Raw genomic sequence first — 20,064 nt, forward strand, 5'->3', positions numbered from 1 at the left:
AATTTTCAACAAATTGAGAGAAAATGTCGCGGTTAATATAATATTTTCCTAAACATTTAATGTAATCAAATATGGATAATTAGAAAATTGTTTCCTTCAAACCAAACATACCCTTAATCTTCACTATTTTCTGTAGTGCTTCTGGGTTTATCATATTAGTAGTAAAAAATATTGGAAGCCTTATCACCGGAATTGATCACTAATTTCATCAATCCGTTGTTAGATCAATTTCTTGTTACGCCGTTCTAGAGTTATGAAGCAAAATTTGAAAGGAGATCTGAATTTATCTCTTTTATGTTATCATACTATGTTCTATCTATTAGGGCTCGTTTGGTACGAGGGATAAGAGATAAATAATTTCGGAATTAAATTTGAGATGAGTTTATCTCACGTTTGGTTGGGATAAAAGCGCAGTAAAATTGAAGGTTTTTTTTAATCCCTACGGGGAGAATGGAATAACTAATCCAAGATAAATAATTCTGAAATAACTTATTTACGACCAAACGACCCGTCATATACTCTTGAAAGGCCTTAAAGTTGCCATAATTTTACTTGGAGCGCCTATGATGGAAGCTAATAGATGTGCAATCAATCGGAGGAATGTAACCCCTCCTCCTTATATTTTTTGACTAAAAGCACGAAAATTGTAGCATCACTAGTTCATGCATATCTAAGAGCAGAAGGGGAGAGGCGCAAGGAGTACTCATAAAATAGAATTGAGTGCTAATATTAAAGCAATCATTTAGGCTAATTAAGTTGTAAAATATCATAATCCATTAGATTAAATATGCCATTCAGTGACTAGATTTTGTTTTTTTATACATACTATGTTGTTACCTCGTCTTGTTTCACTATAGATCTTTGACAACACCAAATAAATTAAGCCGACATAAAGATGAGAATCACATAGAAATTTGCTTGGAGACAAACATTTATTCCAGATCTAACAACTAGAAAGTCAATCAGCAATCCAGTTGTTATTTTAACAGAGAAATGAAAACTAAACACACGCTGAAATTTTTGGCACCATAGCCACCAAAGCGGGACTTAACAATCCTCAAGCTGAATCTCCACACCTCCAATGGAAACAAATTCGCCACCTTTCTTTGGAACCATAGTTACCGCAATAGTTTCTTCATCTTCCAATCCAATGTCCTCCAACAGTTCAGTGATGGCCAGCTGGAAAGAAACACCGTTATCAGGGGAATTATGATCTGCATGAACGTGTGGCAAGCTGGTGTAGCTTCCTCCAAACTCTGCCTTGTCAAGCTCATCCGCATTCACCGTCTTGTCTGTGTTGAGGAACACATCAAACCTTATATACTCCAACTTATCATGCTTGACCTGATTGAATGTTAGCATCTCCTCTTGTTCATTTTTCTCCTGTGGAGTCCTCGATGAAGCTGGCCTATTGATGGAAAAGGAAATGGCTCTGTCCATTTTCGCGAGAGGGAATACCTTGCTGGCTGGTGGAAGTGAACCTGTAGGCACTTTCCCTGATGTGGTCTTTTTTGGTTTAAAGTTACGCCATGGGGTGGGCATTGGTGCGTAATCGTATCCCATCTTCTTGGAGTCCAAACAGTCTCGCACTTTCACACGCCATGGGTTGCGGTTTTCATCGTAGAAAAAGAACTCCGAGTTCAACCAATCTTTGTCTGCCAAATCCCTTCGTTTCCCTCCTATTGCTTTCCATTCATTCCACATCCGGTCCACATTGCCGTGGTGGCAATAGAAAACCGGGTCCAAACCAGCTGAGTAGAAATTACCCATATCCTCGCCGTATGACCTGACACCATCTATCGGTTGCTCACCTTTCGGTGTAGCCACTGTACCAGTCCAAATGTGGACCGGAGTGTGAGGGATGTTTTCAATGGTTCCCGCCCCCGGGTCAATATCACTTCCCAGACGGTAAGGCTTACCAAAGAAGAGCAGCGGGCATGGAGCGTTAGTTATCATTTGACGATACATCAGAGTTAAGTTATTCGTCATCGTCTGGAGTTGAGTTGTTTTGGTTTCCTCGCCGAAAGAACCAAGATCGATTATGGTTCCGTTATGGACGTGTGGGTTACGCCTTTCGTCGTAAAGGGAAGAACCTGGAACATCGAACATGGGAGGCAAACGCATGCCCTTTGGATGGTCCCAATTCCAATACGGTAAAGCGAAAGTTGGATCATTAATGAGAGATCCTAAGATTCTCTCGTAGAAGTACAAGTACCATCTATGGAATGGGAAGAACAGCCATGATTCATGAACTTGTAACTTTTTGTCACCAATCATGTAAGCACCGTTGCAATAAGCACAATGGATATTGGCTTGTTGCTTGAACCCAAGAGGGTCATAAGGGTCTTTATCTAGTGCCCTCATTCTACGAGTGGCTAACTGGTACTTGGCTATGTACTCCTCATCAACCGCATGAGCAGGCGGACGGATACGGAGTTTGGTCATAGAAGGGAACTTGTAATATGGAACGCTGTCCATGTCATCTGGCTTAGGGGGGCAACAACTGTAAGGTACAGGTGGATCTTCAGGAAAATTTATCAGGGCTCTACTACAAGATTTGAGATCAGGGGCTGGTATAGGAGAAGCAGTGGCGGTTAATGGTGCAAGATTTGCAGCACCATAGAGCCCTCCTAAACCAAGAAGCACATTTCTCCTATCAACACCATCAACGTTTTTGTCATGCTCGCCAGTGTTGTTGGCATTGCATGAAACCTTAAAACTTTGCTTATTCCTTCCGTGGAGGAAAAGCTGAGAGGGTTTTGTGAAGAAGGATGAAGAAGAAGAGGGAGTATTGGTGGTGCACAAAGGTATAGTAGAAGAAGAAGCCATTGTTGGGATGAGTGCTTTGCTATGAAGGGTTTCGACCATTATTTATACAAACTGGTAACAACGCAAAGACAAAATAAATGTGAAGCACGAAGCTGCTTGTTGTTATTCTTAATTATCATGCAATAAGAGTGAGGAAAATAAATAGTTTAACTTATAAACAAATCTGCCAATTAGAGTAATGTAAAGATTATATTTTCTATTATTAAGTGAAGATTTAGTAACAAAACAAATACTGCTAGTGTAACTTATTTTTAAATTAGAAAGTGTGTTTGGGGGGCGGGTTGGGGGTAAGTGTGTGTGGGGGTGGGGGTTGGATATTGTCACATTGAAATAGTTTAAGATTAGGCCTAACAATAATATTATGGATTCTGCTCCACTCCATTTTTTTTTTCTCTCCATTTTCCCAAGTTCTTATTTAGATTATATTGGAGACACATGTCATAGTTTAAGATTACTAGGAGATTAAATTAACTAAAGTAAAGCCCTAACCATGATTAGGATAATTAATTACTTTCATATATTTGCTTCCAGAATATTTTTACAATCCCACAATTTTAATTTTATATTATATTTTCCCTAAATATATTTAAAACTTAACTTAAAAGAGTTTGTTTAAAGAGAAAATAGTACTCTTAGTCCTTATATTATTACATTAATCTTATTTTAGTCCTTGTGATATATAACTAAGCATATTTAACCTTTAATTAAGTCATGTGTATGTTTTTAGTCCTTATACTAACGGAAACCAAATACAGTCAAACCTCTCTATAATTGTCATTCGTTATAACAACATTTCACTATAACGGCCTGATTTTCTCCGGAACCGATTTTTCATGTTATATTTTATTTCTTTATAACAACATTTTGCCTATAACATCAATAACATCCGTTATAGCAGTACACTCTTTGTAAAATTACCTCTCTATAACAACCATACTCAAATAACGTGTAATAATATTTTGTAAGAAATATATTATGTGACAACAAAAGTGTCGATGAAGAGCCTCAACCTACTGCTACTTGGAGATAGAAGAGTCAAATGTTAAGCACTCAGACAACCTTTAAGGGAAAGCTATTGAATTTCCTTTTGCTGAACGTTTGGACAAAAAATTTCGTCAGTTGAAGCATTATATTATCACTAAGAGACTAGAATTTACGAAACAACCTACAATTGTAGAGTTTTTACATCAAACTTGAAATATTTAAATTCTCAATTAATTTAAAATGCATATGTTCCATATAGTTTAATTCTTTATCTGTGTAGTACAACTAGTTATGGATTTAGTAGTAATTTATTAGTCTTTTCAATTTTTAATTTACGAGATATGAAAATCAATTGAGATTTTAAAATTTAAAAGTATATTGTTTTCGTTTATAATATAAAAAGTACAAAAAGTTAATTGTTTGCTTATTTTTATTTAGAACAGCTAAATGAGATTTAAATATCGAATGTCAGTATACATGCATAAAAGCACCTCATTATAATAGCAATAAAATTTTGAGACAAGCGGTGTATAGAGGTTTGACCGTAAATTAACAGATTGTTAAATAATAAAGAGGGCAATTCGGTATTACATTCTTACTTTTAACGTGGATGCCTAAACTTTTAATCCTCTTCTTCCTTTAACAGTCAGCCTCTGCAACATTAGTATTTCTCTCTCTGCCAAAAACATCTTCCCCTCTCTCTCTATCTCAGTTTCCTTTTCGAAATTTATATATAGCCTGATTTTCGTTTCCCATTTCCGTTGTTTCTAAACAGCTTCTTCCCCTCTTAAATATTTATCCATTTCCTTTTACTCCAAGCTTTCCATTTTTATATTATTTTGAGTTACGTTTTGCTCAAATAGCAGTTAACATTTTGCTTCTTTTAATTATGTTGGCAAGAATTCAAGGTATATTTTCTGGGTAGTAAGTAAAGAATTAAGTTATTCATGATCGACACTTTTTTTTTTCCTTATTTTATATTCTTCTGGTATTTAACCAAATGTAGGGAGTGACGTTCAGAAGACGTACATTCGACATAACTTTCATTTTAAAAGACGAATCTTGGTTTTTCAAATTTTTTTTTTTACTTTTTTATAACTACATTTCACGAAAAATTACAATTTCAAAAATTATGGCCAAACATAACTCCAACTCCAAAATTCCAAAAAAAAAAGTGAATGTTTTTTTATATCTATGGACAAACGGAGCCTTAGTATTTTTTTTCTTAGTTTATGTGGCATATATATATTTTTTTTAGTTGTCTTTGTAAGAATGACGTATTTTTATATTTTTTTAAAAATTAATTATAGAATTGTCATATATAATTTCAAGTAGTGCTGTGATTTTCTTTCATTCTTCTGACATCATAAAAATATTTTTTTCACTGTTGTTTATAAAACTACTAATTATCAGAGGCCCGTGCTAAGTCCGAGCCCAAACTCAAAATATGAAATAATATGTAATTTTTATTAAATAAGTATCATTTGTATTAGATTTTTCTACCACATAATTAATTTAGTGTAATTGTAGGTTAATCATAGCCGCACAAAGGAAGAGTTAAGGTCTGCGTACATCCTACCTTCCCTAGGCGCACTTGTGAGATTACACTAGGTATGTTGTTCATGTAGGTCAATCATATCTTGTTGATAATTGTTTTGATTTTCTTGTTTGTATTTGACTCTTTTCCCTTGTTTTCCTTGTTTTCTATTTAGCCGAGGGTCTTTCGGAAACAGTCTCCCTACCTTCCAAGGTGAGGGTAAGGTCTGCATATACTTTACCCTCCCCAGACCTCACATTGTGGGATTCAACTGGGTATGTTGTTGTTGTACTCAGTCTCCTCGTTATATAATTCGATTATTTTTTAAAAACAATATATTTATAAGGAAGAACGTTTAGTAGGAAAACTAGCAAATATCAAAAGGATGCAATATACTATATAAATTAACATGATAAAGTATGGTATTTATAAGTCGGCGAAGATTATAAATAAAAAATATTTTTGTCTTTTTATTAATTTATGTGTCAAGTGTTTATGCTAGTTAAATGTGATTTTTAACATTAGTTTTAGATGAAATTCAAGAAATAACTTAAATTCATTAAAATGAACCTCAAGAATCAATTTATCTCTTTATTTTATTTTTATGCTTAAAATGTTTAATTCTTAGTTAACTAATAAGAGATTTTAAAGACAACCCGATCTTGATTGATAACACTACCTTCATTTTCAACACCATATAACCCTATGTAATATATATATATATATATATATATTTAACTTTCTACAGTTGTAAGAGCTTACTAAAGAAGTAAACTTTTGGAGGTTTAAAACAAATAGAAAGTACAATATGGAGAAGAACATATGATGTGAGACATATTTAAATGTAAAGTAAGACCTTATAATGCATCAGTTAAAAAACATTGTGCTCCAAAGTTATCTAAATTAATGTATAGGAACAAATAACATAAAAAAGGTACTCTCCGCCCGGTTCCTATTATAGGTGTTTTTAGCATGAACACACTCCTTAAAAATCACTCACCCCTAAAAAGTAAGAAGTATTTTCACTAAATTATTCTTAATGAAATATAACAAATTTAATATGGATTCTTGATTATGTAAAAAATTACTTATCTAAATGATAATTTTTTTAAAAAAGTAATTAATACTTTCTTGATTATATTAAAACTCATCTATTATGACCTAAATATAAAAGTTAAGAACACCATATGCTCCCAAATAAACTTATACTTGAGAAGATGAGAAATAAGCCTGCAACAAATTTCTGAAGGATTAGAAATATTTTTAAGCTTTTAAATGTAATTCAAAAATTGTTGATTATAAAAATAAAAAAATGCTATATTTAGATCAAGAATACTTTAGAAAGAAATTTAAGGTTGCTGGTCGCCGGTTGATGAATTGCCTCTACTGTCAAACAATTTAAAAGAAGGCTTAAAAGAAAATCCGATGTCAAAAATCCCCAAATGTCATATTGCAGTTCTCGCATGTCATCTCTTACATGGAAATTTTATCAATTAGGCGTTACAGAAAGGCATGTAAAGATGGTCTTATTTACAAAAATATATTCCCTCCTATTCAAAAAGAGTGTCAACTTAGTTATTTACACACTTCTTAAGAAAATATAAACTGCTAAACAAGAATAGATAATTTGATTAAATTATCTCTAATTAAATAAGTATGGAGATTTTATCACTTAACACTAATAAAAATAAATTTTAAAAAATAAAATTAATTTTTTATTTAATAACTGAACACTCTTTTTTATAAAAAAAAATAAAAGCTAAATCGATAATCTTTTAAAAAAGGAGAGAGTACAAGACAATAGAGGTAATAAAATGAAAAGCAAGGACAATAAATAACGTGCAAAAGTTGAAGACGCGGACCCAATTACAGAGGTCTATACGGCTCTGGTCTCCACAAATGAATGAGAGCAATGCTCAAATTATAGCACCCACATGTAAGCATAAAAGGACTTGAAATTGTACCAAATAAAACAACAAAAAAGTACAATTACTTAATCCTCACTTATACTCTCTCAGTTTCAAGTTATATGAATTCATTTGACTGGACATGACATTTAAGAAAGAATAATTTTTTTTAAAATTTATAATTCAAAATAAGTATTGAATATTTGTATGGTTGTAAATCATTTTATAAAGTGAATTTATTTCTAAATTAGAAAAGAGATCGTCTATTTTGACACGAATTAAAAAAAAATTCATATAAATTAAAAGAGAGAGAGAGTGTTAAGTAGTAATGATAATCACTTTTTCACAGCACCGTGTGCAAATTAAAGTTAATCATGCTCCACAATAGATGAATTAGGAATACCTAAACTACTGTCTACCTACCCACAGGACCTGCTCAATTATTACATGTAGAGAAATGGTGGTAGGTGGGCGAAGGTACGGGATCCCCTCCAGCAACATTTTTTTTTTTCCGTCAGCAACTTTATGTTCACTTTTTGGATATCATACCATCTGTCTCGAAGAGCAAAGAATATTAGAAAGGGTACTGCTAAATAGCAAAATCTATCTTGTCAAAAATTGTCAAAACTAGTGCTCGCTCACAGTAAAATGACCCGAATACTCTAACCCCCAAGGGCTAACCTCTCTTCTTCAATGTACTGTTATGATTAAAATAGGTCACATTAAAACATAAATAACAGTATTTTAAATGAGATGCATACACCTATATTATACGGTGGGCCAACCTAACAATATACACAATTTTATTTTATTTTTTCATTATATGGTGGTCCAATCTAAACAATATACACAACTTTATTTATTTTTTATTTTATTAGATGATGGGTCAGCCTAAACAATATACATAAATTTATTTATTTTTTCTTTCATTATACGGTGGGCCAACCTAAACAATATTTGATATACAAAACCTTAATTCTTTTTCTCTTTTTTTTTCTTCCTTTTTAGAGACATTTACCACCTAAACCAATTAGTAAGAATTATATACAAGAATAACATATCTTTTTAAAAGTAATAAATATAGCACATTGAATAGAAAAAAAAAATATAAATACAATAATAAACTCCGATTAAAGCCAACCCTCTCTATTAATTAATGAAATCTATTTTCATTAATACAATTTTACTCATTTACTCTTTTCTCTCACTTCCACAATGATCTCTCTCCCCACCTACTAAAAGGCTTGTCAATCAAGTGTGATAATATATATGCTATTGTTGGTGATTTTATTTAGATAAAGAGCAACTATTTAAAATCATTTCACAATCTCACATTATAGAAGCAACAATGCTGCTATCCTTATTTGGAATAACCACTACGAGTTTAATACTAATTTTTCATTAGATTGAATGCTATGATAGAAGATGGTGAACCAACTTATATTATTCTATTCTAAACTAACTTTTAAATAACCTCTTGAACATAAAACATATATATATATAAATATTAAAATTGATATTATTCACGCGTATATCAAAAGGAATCAAATGAGAACTAATTTTTGCAATCTCATCAAATATTCTTAGTATTTATATCTACTTAGTTAAATTTCCACAAGTGATCTCCTGACTCATTCTCATACATAAATTAACAATAAGATACTAATGTTTCTCTTAATTAGTAAAGCAAATTAGTAATAAGAAAAACGTGTTCCATGAATTGATGAATAAAATGAATAGAAAAAAAGTAATGAATCAATTTCAGATCCTCAGTTGTTATTACTTTCAAAAGGGAATTTGGAGCTTTTATAAAATAAAAATAAAATATTAACGAGGAAAGAAGCGTTGTATGTTGAGAAGAACTAATAATAAAATTGATTTAGAGTTTTTGAAAAATGAAGATGTTTTTATCACTATTATTCATATTCGTACTTAGTTTTCGTGCATCCCAGGCCTCATTCCGTAACTAACTATAGAACAATATGTGCCTTTATAATTTGGTGCTTGGAGTTTTAGCATTGCTTCCCATACAATTTCACTAATCAACTGCCACTATATTTTCAATTTCTCAGCGTCAAAATCACATCCATTGACACCTTTGATTTAATAGATTTTGACGTGAATATATCAATCGGATAATATGATCAACGCTAATTTAACTTGCCACAACAAATTATTTAAATAGATAATTTAAGAATTTGATGTGTAATCAATGAAATGTCAGAAAATAATATTAGGCTTATTTTATTTTTATTGGCGCTTAAAGTGAATGAACGAAATTGACTTGTCTTAAAAAAACTATGGATCAAACAATGTTAATCTAGACAAGTTCGGTAATGTAAAACAACGATGAGAATCGCTAACGGTCACCGTGTACACAAGTTCGTAACGTAAAAAACCCACACAAAGCATGAATGTCATTATTTACATTTATGAGAGTGTAACAAACCTATATTTTGCATCGAGTTTCCTATTAAATATTGAAAATTCATTTATTTTACTATTTTGCTCTATTAAAATATGCAGATAAGTAAATTTCTGTTCCGACAAATGACGAATGCTATTACAGCGAAATTGGTGAAGGTTCGCATTTAGAACCCTTAGGTCCCGAGTTTGATTCTAGATGTGCGCATTTAGTCTAATTTTGTTTTTCCATTTTTTCTTTCACTAACAGGATCACCAAACTCAAACAGATCAAGTATCAATGTACTTTATACAATTTTGTCCAAATTTTGTTGCCTACCCTAAAATTAATTGCATTCCCTTAGAATGTAATTAAAAGTGAGTTGTCCTTGCTGATCAAGTATATTTGAGGCAATGTTAAGAAACTTTTGATATTAGGCTGCATTAGATATTGCTGAATATATGAGTTGTAATTGTTTGGGCCCAACTTCTTTGAGCAGCCCAATGCCCATGCATCTTTATATTCATAACAAATAACCCAAAGTTAGGAAGTAGTGTCATATAACTTGTACTCTAAATATTCCTTTAGTCTTATTAACATACGATTATTTAACTAAGATATTTTTTTAAGAAAATTACATGATCATAATTAAAAAAAGAAGTCATGCTATAATAAATGCGGCTAATTTATAAGACATGATATTGAGCATTGACTACTTGTCACACACACACATATATATAGAGAGAGAGAATCGATTGAATTAAATCAAATGTTAATAATTGTTACTCAATCCTATATAACAGTTAGCTAATTTGCAGCAATTTAATATTTCAATTAAAATCAACCATAGTGTTGACTACTTGTTAAATCTACTATTTTTGTTTAAACTAACTGAATTAGATCTAAATTGCTTAATACTACTCAATTATATTTCATCCTTAACTAATTGAGATAATTTCATATTTCAATTAAAGTCAACTATAGTATTGACTACTTGTTACAACTGCTTAAAAAAATTAAATCAAAAGTTGCTAATTGTTACTCAATCCTACATAATACTTAGCTAACTTGAAAGAATTCAAATGTTTCAATTAATATTAACCATAGTGTTGACTATTTGTTACATTCACTATTTTTGTTTATGTTGATTGAATGAGATCTAAACTAGCTAAATGCAACTAAATTCTATTTAATACTTATCTAATTCAGATAATTTCATATTTCAATTAAAGTCAACGATGGTATTGACTACTTGTCACGTATTGTTTTTTAAAATTGATTAAATTAAATCAAATATTGTTAATTGTTACTCAATCCTATGCAATACTTAGCTAAATTGAAAGAATTCAAATGTTTCAATTAAAGTCAACCATAGTGTTGACTATTTGTTACATTCACTATTGTTGTTTATATTGATTGAATTAGATCTAAAGTTGGTAAATGCAACTTAACTCTATATACTTAATTAATTGAGATAATTCCATGTTTCAATTAAAATCAACCATAGTATTGACTATTTGTCACATATATATATATATATATATATATATATATATATATTTTTAAAATTGATTGAACTAAATCAAACGTTGCTAATTGTTACTCTATCCTATATAATACTTAGCTAAATTGCAGCAATTCAATGTTTCAATTAAAATCAATCATAGTGTTGACTACTTGTTAAATTTACTAATTTTGTTTAAACTAATTGAATTAAATCTAAACTTGCTGAATACTACTCACTTATATTTAATACTTAACTAATTTAGATACTTTCATGTTTCAATTAAAGTCAACCATAGTATTGACTACATGTTGCATCTACCTTTTTATTTTAAAAAATGATTAAATTAAATTGAAAGTTGCCAATAGTTACTCAATCTTATATAATACTTAGCTAAATTAAAGGAATCCAATGTTTCAATTAAAGTTAACCGTAGTGTTGACTATATGTTATATCCACTATTTTTGTTTAAATTGATTAAATTAGATCTAAACTTACTAAATGTTACTCAATTCTATTTAATACTTAATTAATTTGATAATTTCACGTTTTAATTAAAATCAACCATAATATTGACTACTTGTTGCATTTTTTTTAAATTGATTGAATTAAATCAAAAGTTGCTAATTATTATTCTATTCTATATAATATTTAATTAAATTGCAGCAATTCAATGTTTAAATTAAAATCAACCACAGTGTTGTCTACTTGTTAAATCTACTATTTTTGTTTAATTGAATTAGATCTAAATTTGCTTAATACTATTCAATTATATTTAATACTTAACTAATTGAGATAATTTCATGTTTCAATTAAAGTAAACTGTAGTATTGACTACATGTTGCATCTATTTAAAAAAAAAAATCAAAGTTACTAATTGTTACTCAATCCATATATTCTTAGCTAAATTGAAAGAATTCAAATGTTTCAATTAAAGTCAACCATAGTGTTGACTATTTGTTACGTTCACTATTTTTATTTATGTTGATTGAATTAGATCTAAACTTGCTAAATGCAACTCAAATCTATTTAATACTTAACTAATTCAGATAATTTCATGTTTCAATTAAAATCAACTATAGTATTGACTACTTATCACGTATTGCTTTTTTAAAATTGATTGAATTAAATCAAATGTTGTTAATTGTTACTCAATCCTATGTAATACTTAGCTAAATTGAAGGAATTCAAATGTTTCAATTAAAGTCAACCTTGGTATTGACTACATGTTGCATCTACCTTTTTTTTTAAATGATTAAATTGAAAGTTGCCAATAGTTACTCAATCTTATATAATACTTAGCTAAATTAAAAGAATTCAATGTTGATGTTGTGCTGCCTACTTGTTATATCCACTATTTTTGTTTAGATTGATTAAACTAGATCTAAACTTGCTAAATGTTACTCCATTCTATTTAATACTTAACTAATTTAGATAATTTCATGTTTTAATTAAAATCAACCATGGTATTGACTACTTGTTGCTTTTTTTTAAATTTTTTTTTGAATTAAATCAAAAGTTGCTAATTTTTATTCAATCCTATATAATACCAAGCTAAATTGCAGCAATTCAATATTTCAATTAAAATCAGCCATAACATTGACTACTTATTAAATCTTCTATTTTTGTGAAACTAATCGTATTAGATCTAAATTTGCTTAATACTACTCAATTATATTTAATACTTAACTAATTGAGATAATTTCACGTTTCAATTAAAGTCAACCATAGTATTGACTACTTGTTACATCTACTTTAAAATATTAAATTAAAAGTTGTTAATTACTACTCAATCCTATATAATACTTAGCTAAATTGAAAGAATTCAAATGTTTTAATTAAAGTCAACCATAGTGTTGACTATTTGTTACATTCACTATTTTTGTTTATGTCGATTGAAATAGATCTAAACTTGCTAAATGCAACTCAATTCTATTTAATACTTAACTAATTCAGATAATTTAATGTTTCAATTAAAGACAACCATATTATTAGACAACCATAGTATTGACTACTTGTCACGTATTGTTTTTTAAAATTGATTGAATTAAATCAAATGTTGCTAATTGTTATTCAACCCTATGTAATACTTAGCTAAATTGAAGGAATTCAAATGTTTCAATTAAAAGTCAACCATAGTGTTGACTATTTGTTACAATCACTATTGGTATTTATATTGATTGAATTAGATCTAAACTTGCTAAATGCAACTTAATTTTATTTAATACTTAATTAATTGAGATAATTCCATGTTCAATTAAAATCAACCATTGTATTGACTACTTGTCAATTATTTTTTTAATTGATTGAGTTCAATCAAACATTGCTAACTGTTACTCAATCCTATATAATACTTAGCTAAATTGCAACAATTCAATGTTTCAACTATTAATTATAGTGTTGGCTACTTGTTAAATGTACTAATTTTGTATAAACTAATTGAATTAGATATAAACTTACTGAATACTACTCAGTTATATTTAATACTTAACTAGTTGAGATACTTTTATGTTTTAATTAAGGTCAATCATAGTATTGACTACATGTTGCATCAACTTTTTTTTTTTTAATAAAAACATCATTAAATTAAATTGAAAATTGTTAATAGTTACTTAATATTATATAATACATAGCTAAATTAAAGGCATTCAATGTTTTAATTAAAGTCAACTATAGTGTTGACTATTTGTTATATCAACTATTTTTATTTAAATTGATTAAATTAGATCTAAGCTTTCTAAATGTCACTCAATTCTATTTAATACTTAACTAATTGAGATAATTTCATGTTTTAATTAAAATAAACTACTTGTTGCATATTTATAAAAAAATTGATTGAATTAAATCAGAAGTTGCTAATTATTATTCAATCCTATATAATACTTAGCTAAATTGCAGTAATTCAATGTTTCAATTAAAATCAACCATAATGTTGACTACTTGTTAAATTTACTATTTTGTGTAAACTAATTGAATTAGATCTAAATTTGCTTAATACTACTCAATTGTATTTAATACTTAACTAATTGATAATTTCATGTTTCAATTAAAGTCAACCATTGTATTGACTCCTTGTTATATCTAGTTAAAAAAATTAAATCAAAAGTTACTCAATCCTATATAATACTTAGCTAAATTGAAAGAATTCAAGTGTTTCAATTAAAGTCAACCATAGTATTGACTATTTGTTACATTCACTATTTTTGTTTATGTTGATTGAAATAGATCTAAACTTGCTAAATGCAACTCAATTCTATTTAATACTTAACTAATTCAGATAATTTCATGTTTCAATTAAAGTCAAACATATTATTGACTACTTGTCACGTATTGTATTTTAAAATTGATTGAATTAAATCAAATGTTGCTAATTGTTACTCAATCCTATGTAATACTTAGCTAAATTGAAGGAATTCAAATGTTTCAATTAAAGTCAACCATAATTTTGACTATTTGCTACATTCACTATTGGTGTTTATATTGATCGAATTAGATCTAAACTTGCTAAATGCAACTTAATTCTATTTAATACTTAATTAATTGAGATAATTTCATGTTTCAATTAAAATCAACCATAGTATTGACTATTTGTCATATATATATATATATATATATATGTATTTTTTAAAAATTGATTGAATTAAATCAAACGTTGCTAATTGTTACTCAATCCTATATAATACTTAGCTAAATTGCAGCAATTCAATGTTTCAATTAAAATCAATTATAGTGTTGGCTACTTGTTAAATCTACTATTTTTATTTAAACTGATTGAATTAGATCTAAACTTGTTGAATACTAAGTTATATTTAATACCTAACTAATTGAGATACTTTCATGATTCAGTTGAAGTCAACCGTATTATTGACTACATTCACTCAAATTATTCCACTCTTCAACATATAACGTCCAACGGGAACCAAATACCGCGTGTGTGTGTATATATATACACACCATATCAAAAATAAAAACATGAAAAAGAATTAGGAAAAGAAGAAAAAATACACTCCAGGACAAATACCGTATGTATATAGCCAATATATAATAAATTTACAGGAAAAATAAAAACAATTTCAGATACCAAAACAAAAAGAAAAAGAAAAAAGAAGAAAAAAATACACTCTAGGCTAAATACTGTACGTATATAACCAATAAATAACACTTTATTTACAAGAAAAAAAAACTTTCGGATGCCAAAACAAAAATAAAAAAGGAAATGAGTACACTCTAGGCCCACCGTATGCATACACAATAAGTAAACAAAAAGAAAAAGAAGAAAAAGAAAAACAAAAGAAATACACCCTGGACCTACCATATGCATACACAATAAGTGAAAAAAAAAAATACACCCTAGGCCTACCTCATGTATACACAATACAACTAATGTAAAAATAATAATAAGAAAAAGATATTTAAAAAAAAATGAAAAAGAACATGGGAAACATAGCTCATGATTAGCCTATATGAGAGAGAGTCTCATTTTATCAGGAAGGGTAGTGATGTAAAAGCACATCACAATAAAATATTAAAAAGTAAACATTTCCCAAGATTCCCTATGAAATGATTAATGTACCCTCATTTTTTAGGGTTTTGCTCAAAAGTGATTTTGCCAAATAGATTTTTCCTATTAGAAAATGGCTAGGATTCATTTTGTGATTCAAGCTTTACTAAAAGGAATTAAAAATGGAGAAGAAGAATATATTCTTCTCAAGACCACTTCCCGTCATCCCCGTTTTGCTCACAACTACAAAGTTGTAAAATGCAGCACAAGATACATGAAAATATGTAAATGAGCATATTTAAAAAAAAAAAAGAAGTAAATGATCATATGAGAAATAACAGTTGCTTTTTACCTCCATATTTTTCTACTATCGATTCTTGGAATAGTATTTACCACAAAAGAAAGTAATTTTGCAACTAATACTATAATTCAAGCGACATAAAGATCCTTGTCTTCTTTACCTTAAATATTGTTTTTTTCAAGTAGCAAGTTTGTGGAGAAGATTTGTATAGAAGGCGACTTTCAAGTTTCAATTGGGAATATGGCCATTCAATTTTTTTTTTAATTATTTTTCGGTATTAGGGTTTAAAAAAATGGGAATGGGGGTACTTTTCATAATTTTAAAAAGTTTGGAAGTTTTAAGTTAAACACTTAAATTCATGTGACTTGTAATAAAATATACAAAGACCCTCTCTCTCATCCATCCCTTTCATTTCTTTGTTTCTCTTTCTAGCTTGGAACTCTCAAACTTCCACCTCTCCCCAAGCTCCAATACGCCTTGATCGTCGTAAACAGGTAATTTCTTTAGCTCTGCAACTCCGTCGGAGCATTTTGAGCTCCATATTGCCCTGAATTTTTTTATTTTTTTCGATCTTGATAAAAAACTAGTGTTCATAAAGATCTGCTTTTTTTTTTTCAAAACCTTTGTTGTTTTGCTTTTTTTTTTTTTGTCGAAATGTGTGTTATTTATACTTATTTTGCTTGTTTCGATCTTTGTTTTTTTGTTTTTGCTTTTTGAAATTATATATGGTCTATTAATAGACTTTTGGTCGATTATTCTTATATCGTGGTTGATCAACGTCTCTATTGTTTGTATATAGATCGTATAAATGCCTAGGTGTAGAGGCAGAGGAGGAAAAATACTCTCCCGTTCTTGTGCTATGGTTGAAACTCGTTCTAATGCGAATCGTAAGGATAAAAAAAAAGAGGTGAAGAACTTAGCCGAGATAGAAAAAGAAAAAGAAGTGCAGAAGCTGAGAGTGCATCCTACTCAGACCCCATTGATGAGTGTAATGTTGATGGAGATAGAGTTGATAGTAGAGTTGAGAGTGTATATGAGGATGGTTCAAAACACTCTAATGCTACTGAAGATGTTGATCATTTGTCCTTGCCATATTGTGCAAAGACAATTAATGTTGAAATGTATGGCTTGATCAATTGGCTGGATGATTATGAATCTTTTGCAGCAAAATTTTCTGTTAGGAGCAGGATGACGTTGTTAGTTGAATTTAATAATATGTTGAGATAAAAAACTAAGGAAAATATGGAAGCGTTCCTATTTTGGTCACTTTAGAAAGTTGTCAAAAATTCTTTATCAATTTCAACGGATGGATGATCCACTATATGCTTCTTTGTCATGTGGTCCAGAAAAAGAAGCATGAAATGTGGTTTCTCGTGAACGACAGGCCTGCATATTTTGGCTTGAAGGAGTTTACGTTGATCACCAGTTTAAATTGTGGATCCTATCTCTCCCAATCTAGATAGGACACGATAATTAAGATCGGGGTAGAATTCCACTAAAAGGTTCTCGAAAGAAGAAGATTACATCAGACAAGCTATTGTTGGTGATAAGAGGGCCTAGATTAAATAAATAAGAAAAGCTAAAATGTTGTCTTGTGTGGTTTCTCCATACAATTATAATGGCCAAAGACGTGTCCAGGGGTGTGGACCCTGATTGGTTTAAAATGGCTGATGATTTGGAATTCTTCCAGAGCTATCCTTGGGAAAGGAATCCTTTGAACTCACCTTGGAATACTTGATGGACAAGGTAAACATTCCCAGACACCACCAAACCTACCTTGATAAGAAGACGCCATCATATGCTCTCTACGGCTTCCCCTGGGCATTCATGGTACATGTTATAAACCACTGGTGTAGTAGATTATAGAATGTGTGTTATTTATTTTTATTATTTATTTTTATACTCAGCGATTATTTGTGTCATTATAGGACTGGACTTATGAAGCCTTTCCCATACTTGGACTGCATGCTGGCAAATCAGATGAGGTTCCTTTACCTATTCCTAGGATTCTTAAGTGGCACACCACAAAAATGGAGCAATAAACTGAAGGTGATCCATTTAGGATTGGAAGGGAATTTCACAGGTATAAATTTGGAGTCTATTATCAATGTTTTTGCAAAAATATAAACTAAATGCTAATGTTTTGCGTATTTAATGGAGCAATTAACTGTTTGTACACCCTTATATCATTCCCACAATGCGTGAGCTGGAGCAGAACTACATGAAAGACTTCTTGGTGTTTGATGATGAGGTTGATGATCCCATCATAGATAAATTGAAGATTGAATTGGAAGGCGTGACTGTATTGGTTACATCAAAGAATGGCTCGAAGGTTCCTAGCAGCTTGAGAAAGGAGCCCAAGGAGAATTCTGATGAGGATACTCATCATGCCTTGAAGCGTCATAGTAGATTTGAAAAGGAATCCGAGGAGCTCTTATATGATGGGGAAGATATTCAATCAGAAGATTTTGGTGGTAATGTTGGCATTGGGACTTCTAGGGGTCGTGCAGCACCAAATGGGGGCCCATCAGTGCCGATAGAGCATGTGGAACTGCAATAGCGTGTGGATAAGATGGAGGAGTCTCGAAATTTTCTTCTCGCTTATATGGAGGTAGAAAAATTTAGAAGGAGCGAGAAGGCGAAGAAGTAGAATAATCAGGAGACTATCCAAGAGAAAGGTGAACATTTTGAATTTCTTTGTCGTAATTATGTTATATACGATTTGCATTCTTTTTAATTATGTCCAAAAAATGCAGCACAAGCACCTGTGGAACCATCTGCTATTAACAAGTTGAATGTAGGTGCTGAGCCAACTGCTGAGATCCTTAGACCAATTGCTCATAAGAAGGTTGAGGTCCGTAGACTTGCTTCTGAAGTTGAGAAGGTTGAGGTCAAGAAGTTTGAGCTCCCTATGCCATATGCTCAAGCTGAGAAGGTAGCAGATGTTTCTGTGCCAAATGTACAGGTTAATGAGAAGAATGCTAGTGCTGATCTTGAGAAGGTTGAGGTCGCTAGACCAGGTTTTGAAGTTGAGAAACTTGAGAAGGTTGAGGTCGAGAAGGTTGAGCTCCCTATGCTAGCTGCTCAAGTTGGGAAGGCAGCATATGTCCCTGCTAAGGTTGATGAGAAGAATGCTAGTGAGGCGAGTCAATCTAATGTTGAGTTTGACTCTGAAAAAGTTTTGTCGGGCTTTCTCGCCTAGATTAACGGTTCTTCAGACAACTAATTTGGTTATTTGGGTTGTAACAAACAATTAAGTTTTTTCTGAATGTGTGTGGTGGATGATGACAAACAATCAGTACTAATGTCTGACAGTTTTAACAAACAATTAATTTTGACTATTTTGGATTAATTTATGCGAAGGTTAGATTAATGGAACCTTTGTATATAATTTTGTTGTTGCCTTTTGAATTTGGATGTGCATAAATATTTTGGATGTTTTCAAATATGATTGTTTTAACAAACAATTAGTTTGACTGTTATGTATCTAAGTCTGTTGTTTCATTGTGAACTTGGATGTCTTCAAATATGACTATTTTTACAAGTAGTGGGCACTTTTTAATATAATTATCTATTGGTGACACGAAGCCTTATTATCTGCTATGATGATTGTTGATCATCGACTGTAAGTTTATATATACTATTATCAACTATGAATAAAGTTTATACACAAACTCAATAGAGATGTTATAACGCTTGAGGACAAACACATATATTTTTCATATAAATAAAACCCGCTTCATTATTGTCCAAAATTCTTCATAAAACCCGCTTCATTAAGAGACTGACTAAATATTTTACTAGTACTTGCTTAGTATTAATTCCTAAAGTAGAAGAACCATCCACCTTTTCTCAACTTAGACCAATTAGTTTAACTAATTTCTCTAATAAAATCATCTCTAAAATTATGGCTACCAGACTTAACCTTCTTGTACCTAAGTTAGTTTTTGAAAATAGTCTGGTTTCATTAGGGGGAGACTCATAACTGAGAATGTTCTTTTAACTCAGGAGATTGCTCATGGGATCAACAAAGGCAATAACTCTAATCTTATTTTTAAATTAGATATGGAGAAAGCTTATGATAGGGTCTCCTGGCT

General features: G+C 30.4%; 1 protein-coding gene and 1 long non-coding RNA gene across 4 annotated transcripts; one reads left to right on the plus strand and one right to left on the minus strand.

Annotated features, from left to right (window-relative positions):
• Positions 1-879: 879 nt before the first annotated feature.
• Positions 880-2,855, minus strand: LOC132635546 (polyphenol oxidase E, chloroplastic-like). Its single transcript, XM_060351976.1, has one exon. It carries the CDS (start codon positions 2,827-2,829, stop codon positions 1,048-1,050), a length of 1,782 nt encoding a protein of 593 aa, XP_060207959.1. The 5' UTR covers positions 2,830-2,855; the 3' UTR covers positions 880-1,047.
• A 1,541-nt stretch (positions 2,856-4,396) lies between these two features.
• On the plus strand, positions 4,397-19,295 carry LOC132635547 (uncharacterized). Of its 3 annotated transcripts, XR_009580616.1 has the most exons (8): positions 4,397-4,721; positions 5,344-5,424; positions 5,526-5,625; positions 16,400-16,461; positions 17,658-17,797; positions 17,896-18,050; positions 18,183-18,645; positions 18,724-19,295. It is a non-coding gene; the product is annotated as an uncharacterized LOC132635547 (long non-coding RNA). The 3 variants fall into 3 exon arrangements; XR_009580614.1 differs by having other exon boundaries at positions 17,896-18,645; XR_009580615.1 differs by lacking the exon at positions 17,658-17,797 and having other exon boundaries at positions 17,896-18,645.
• The last annotated feature ends 769 nt before the right edge of the window (positions 19,296-20,064 follow it).

This window comes from Lycium barbarum, chromosome 4 (assembly GCF_019175385.1).
Source record: "Lycium barbarum isolate Lr01 chromosome 4, ASM1917538v2, whole genome shotgun sequence".
In the NCBI taxonomy this organism is placed as follows: Eukaryota; Viridiplantae; Streptophyta; class Magnoliopsida; order Solanales; family Solanaceae; genus Lycium; species Lycium barbarum.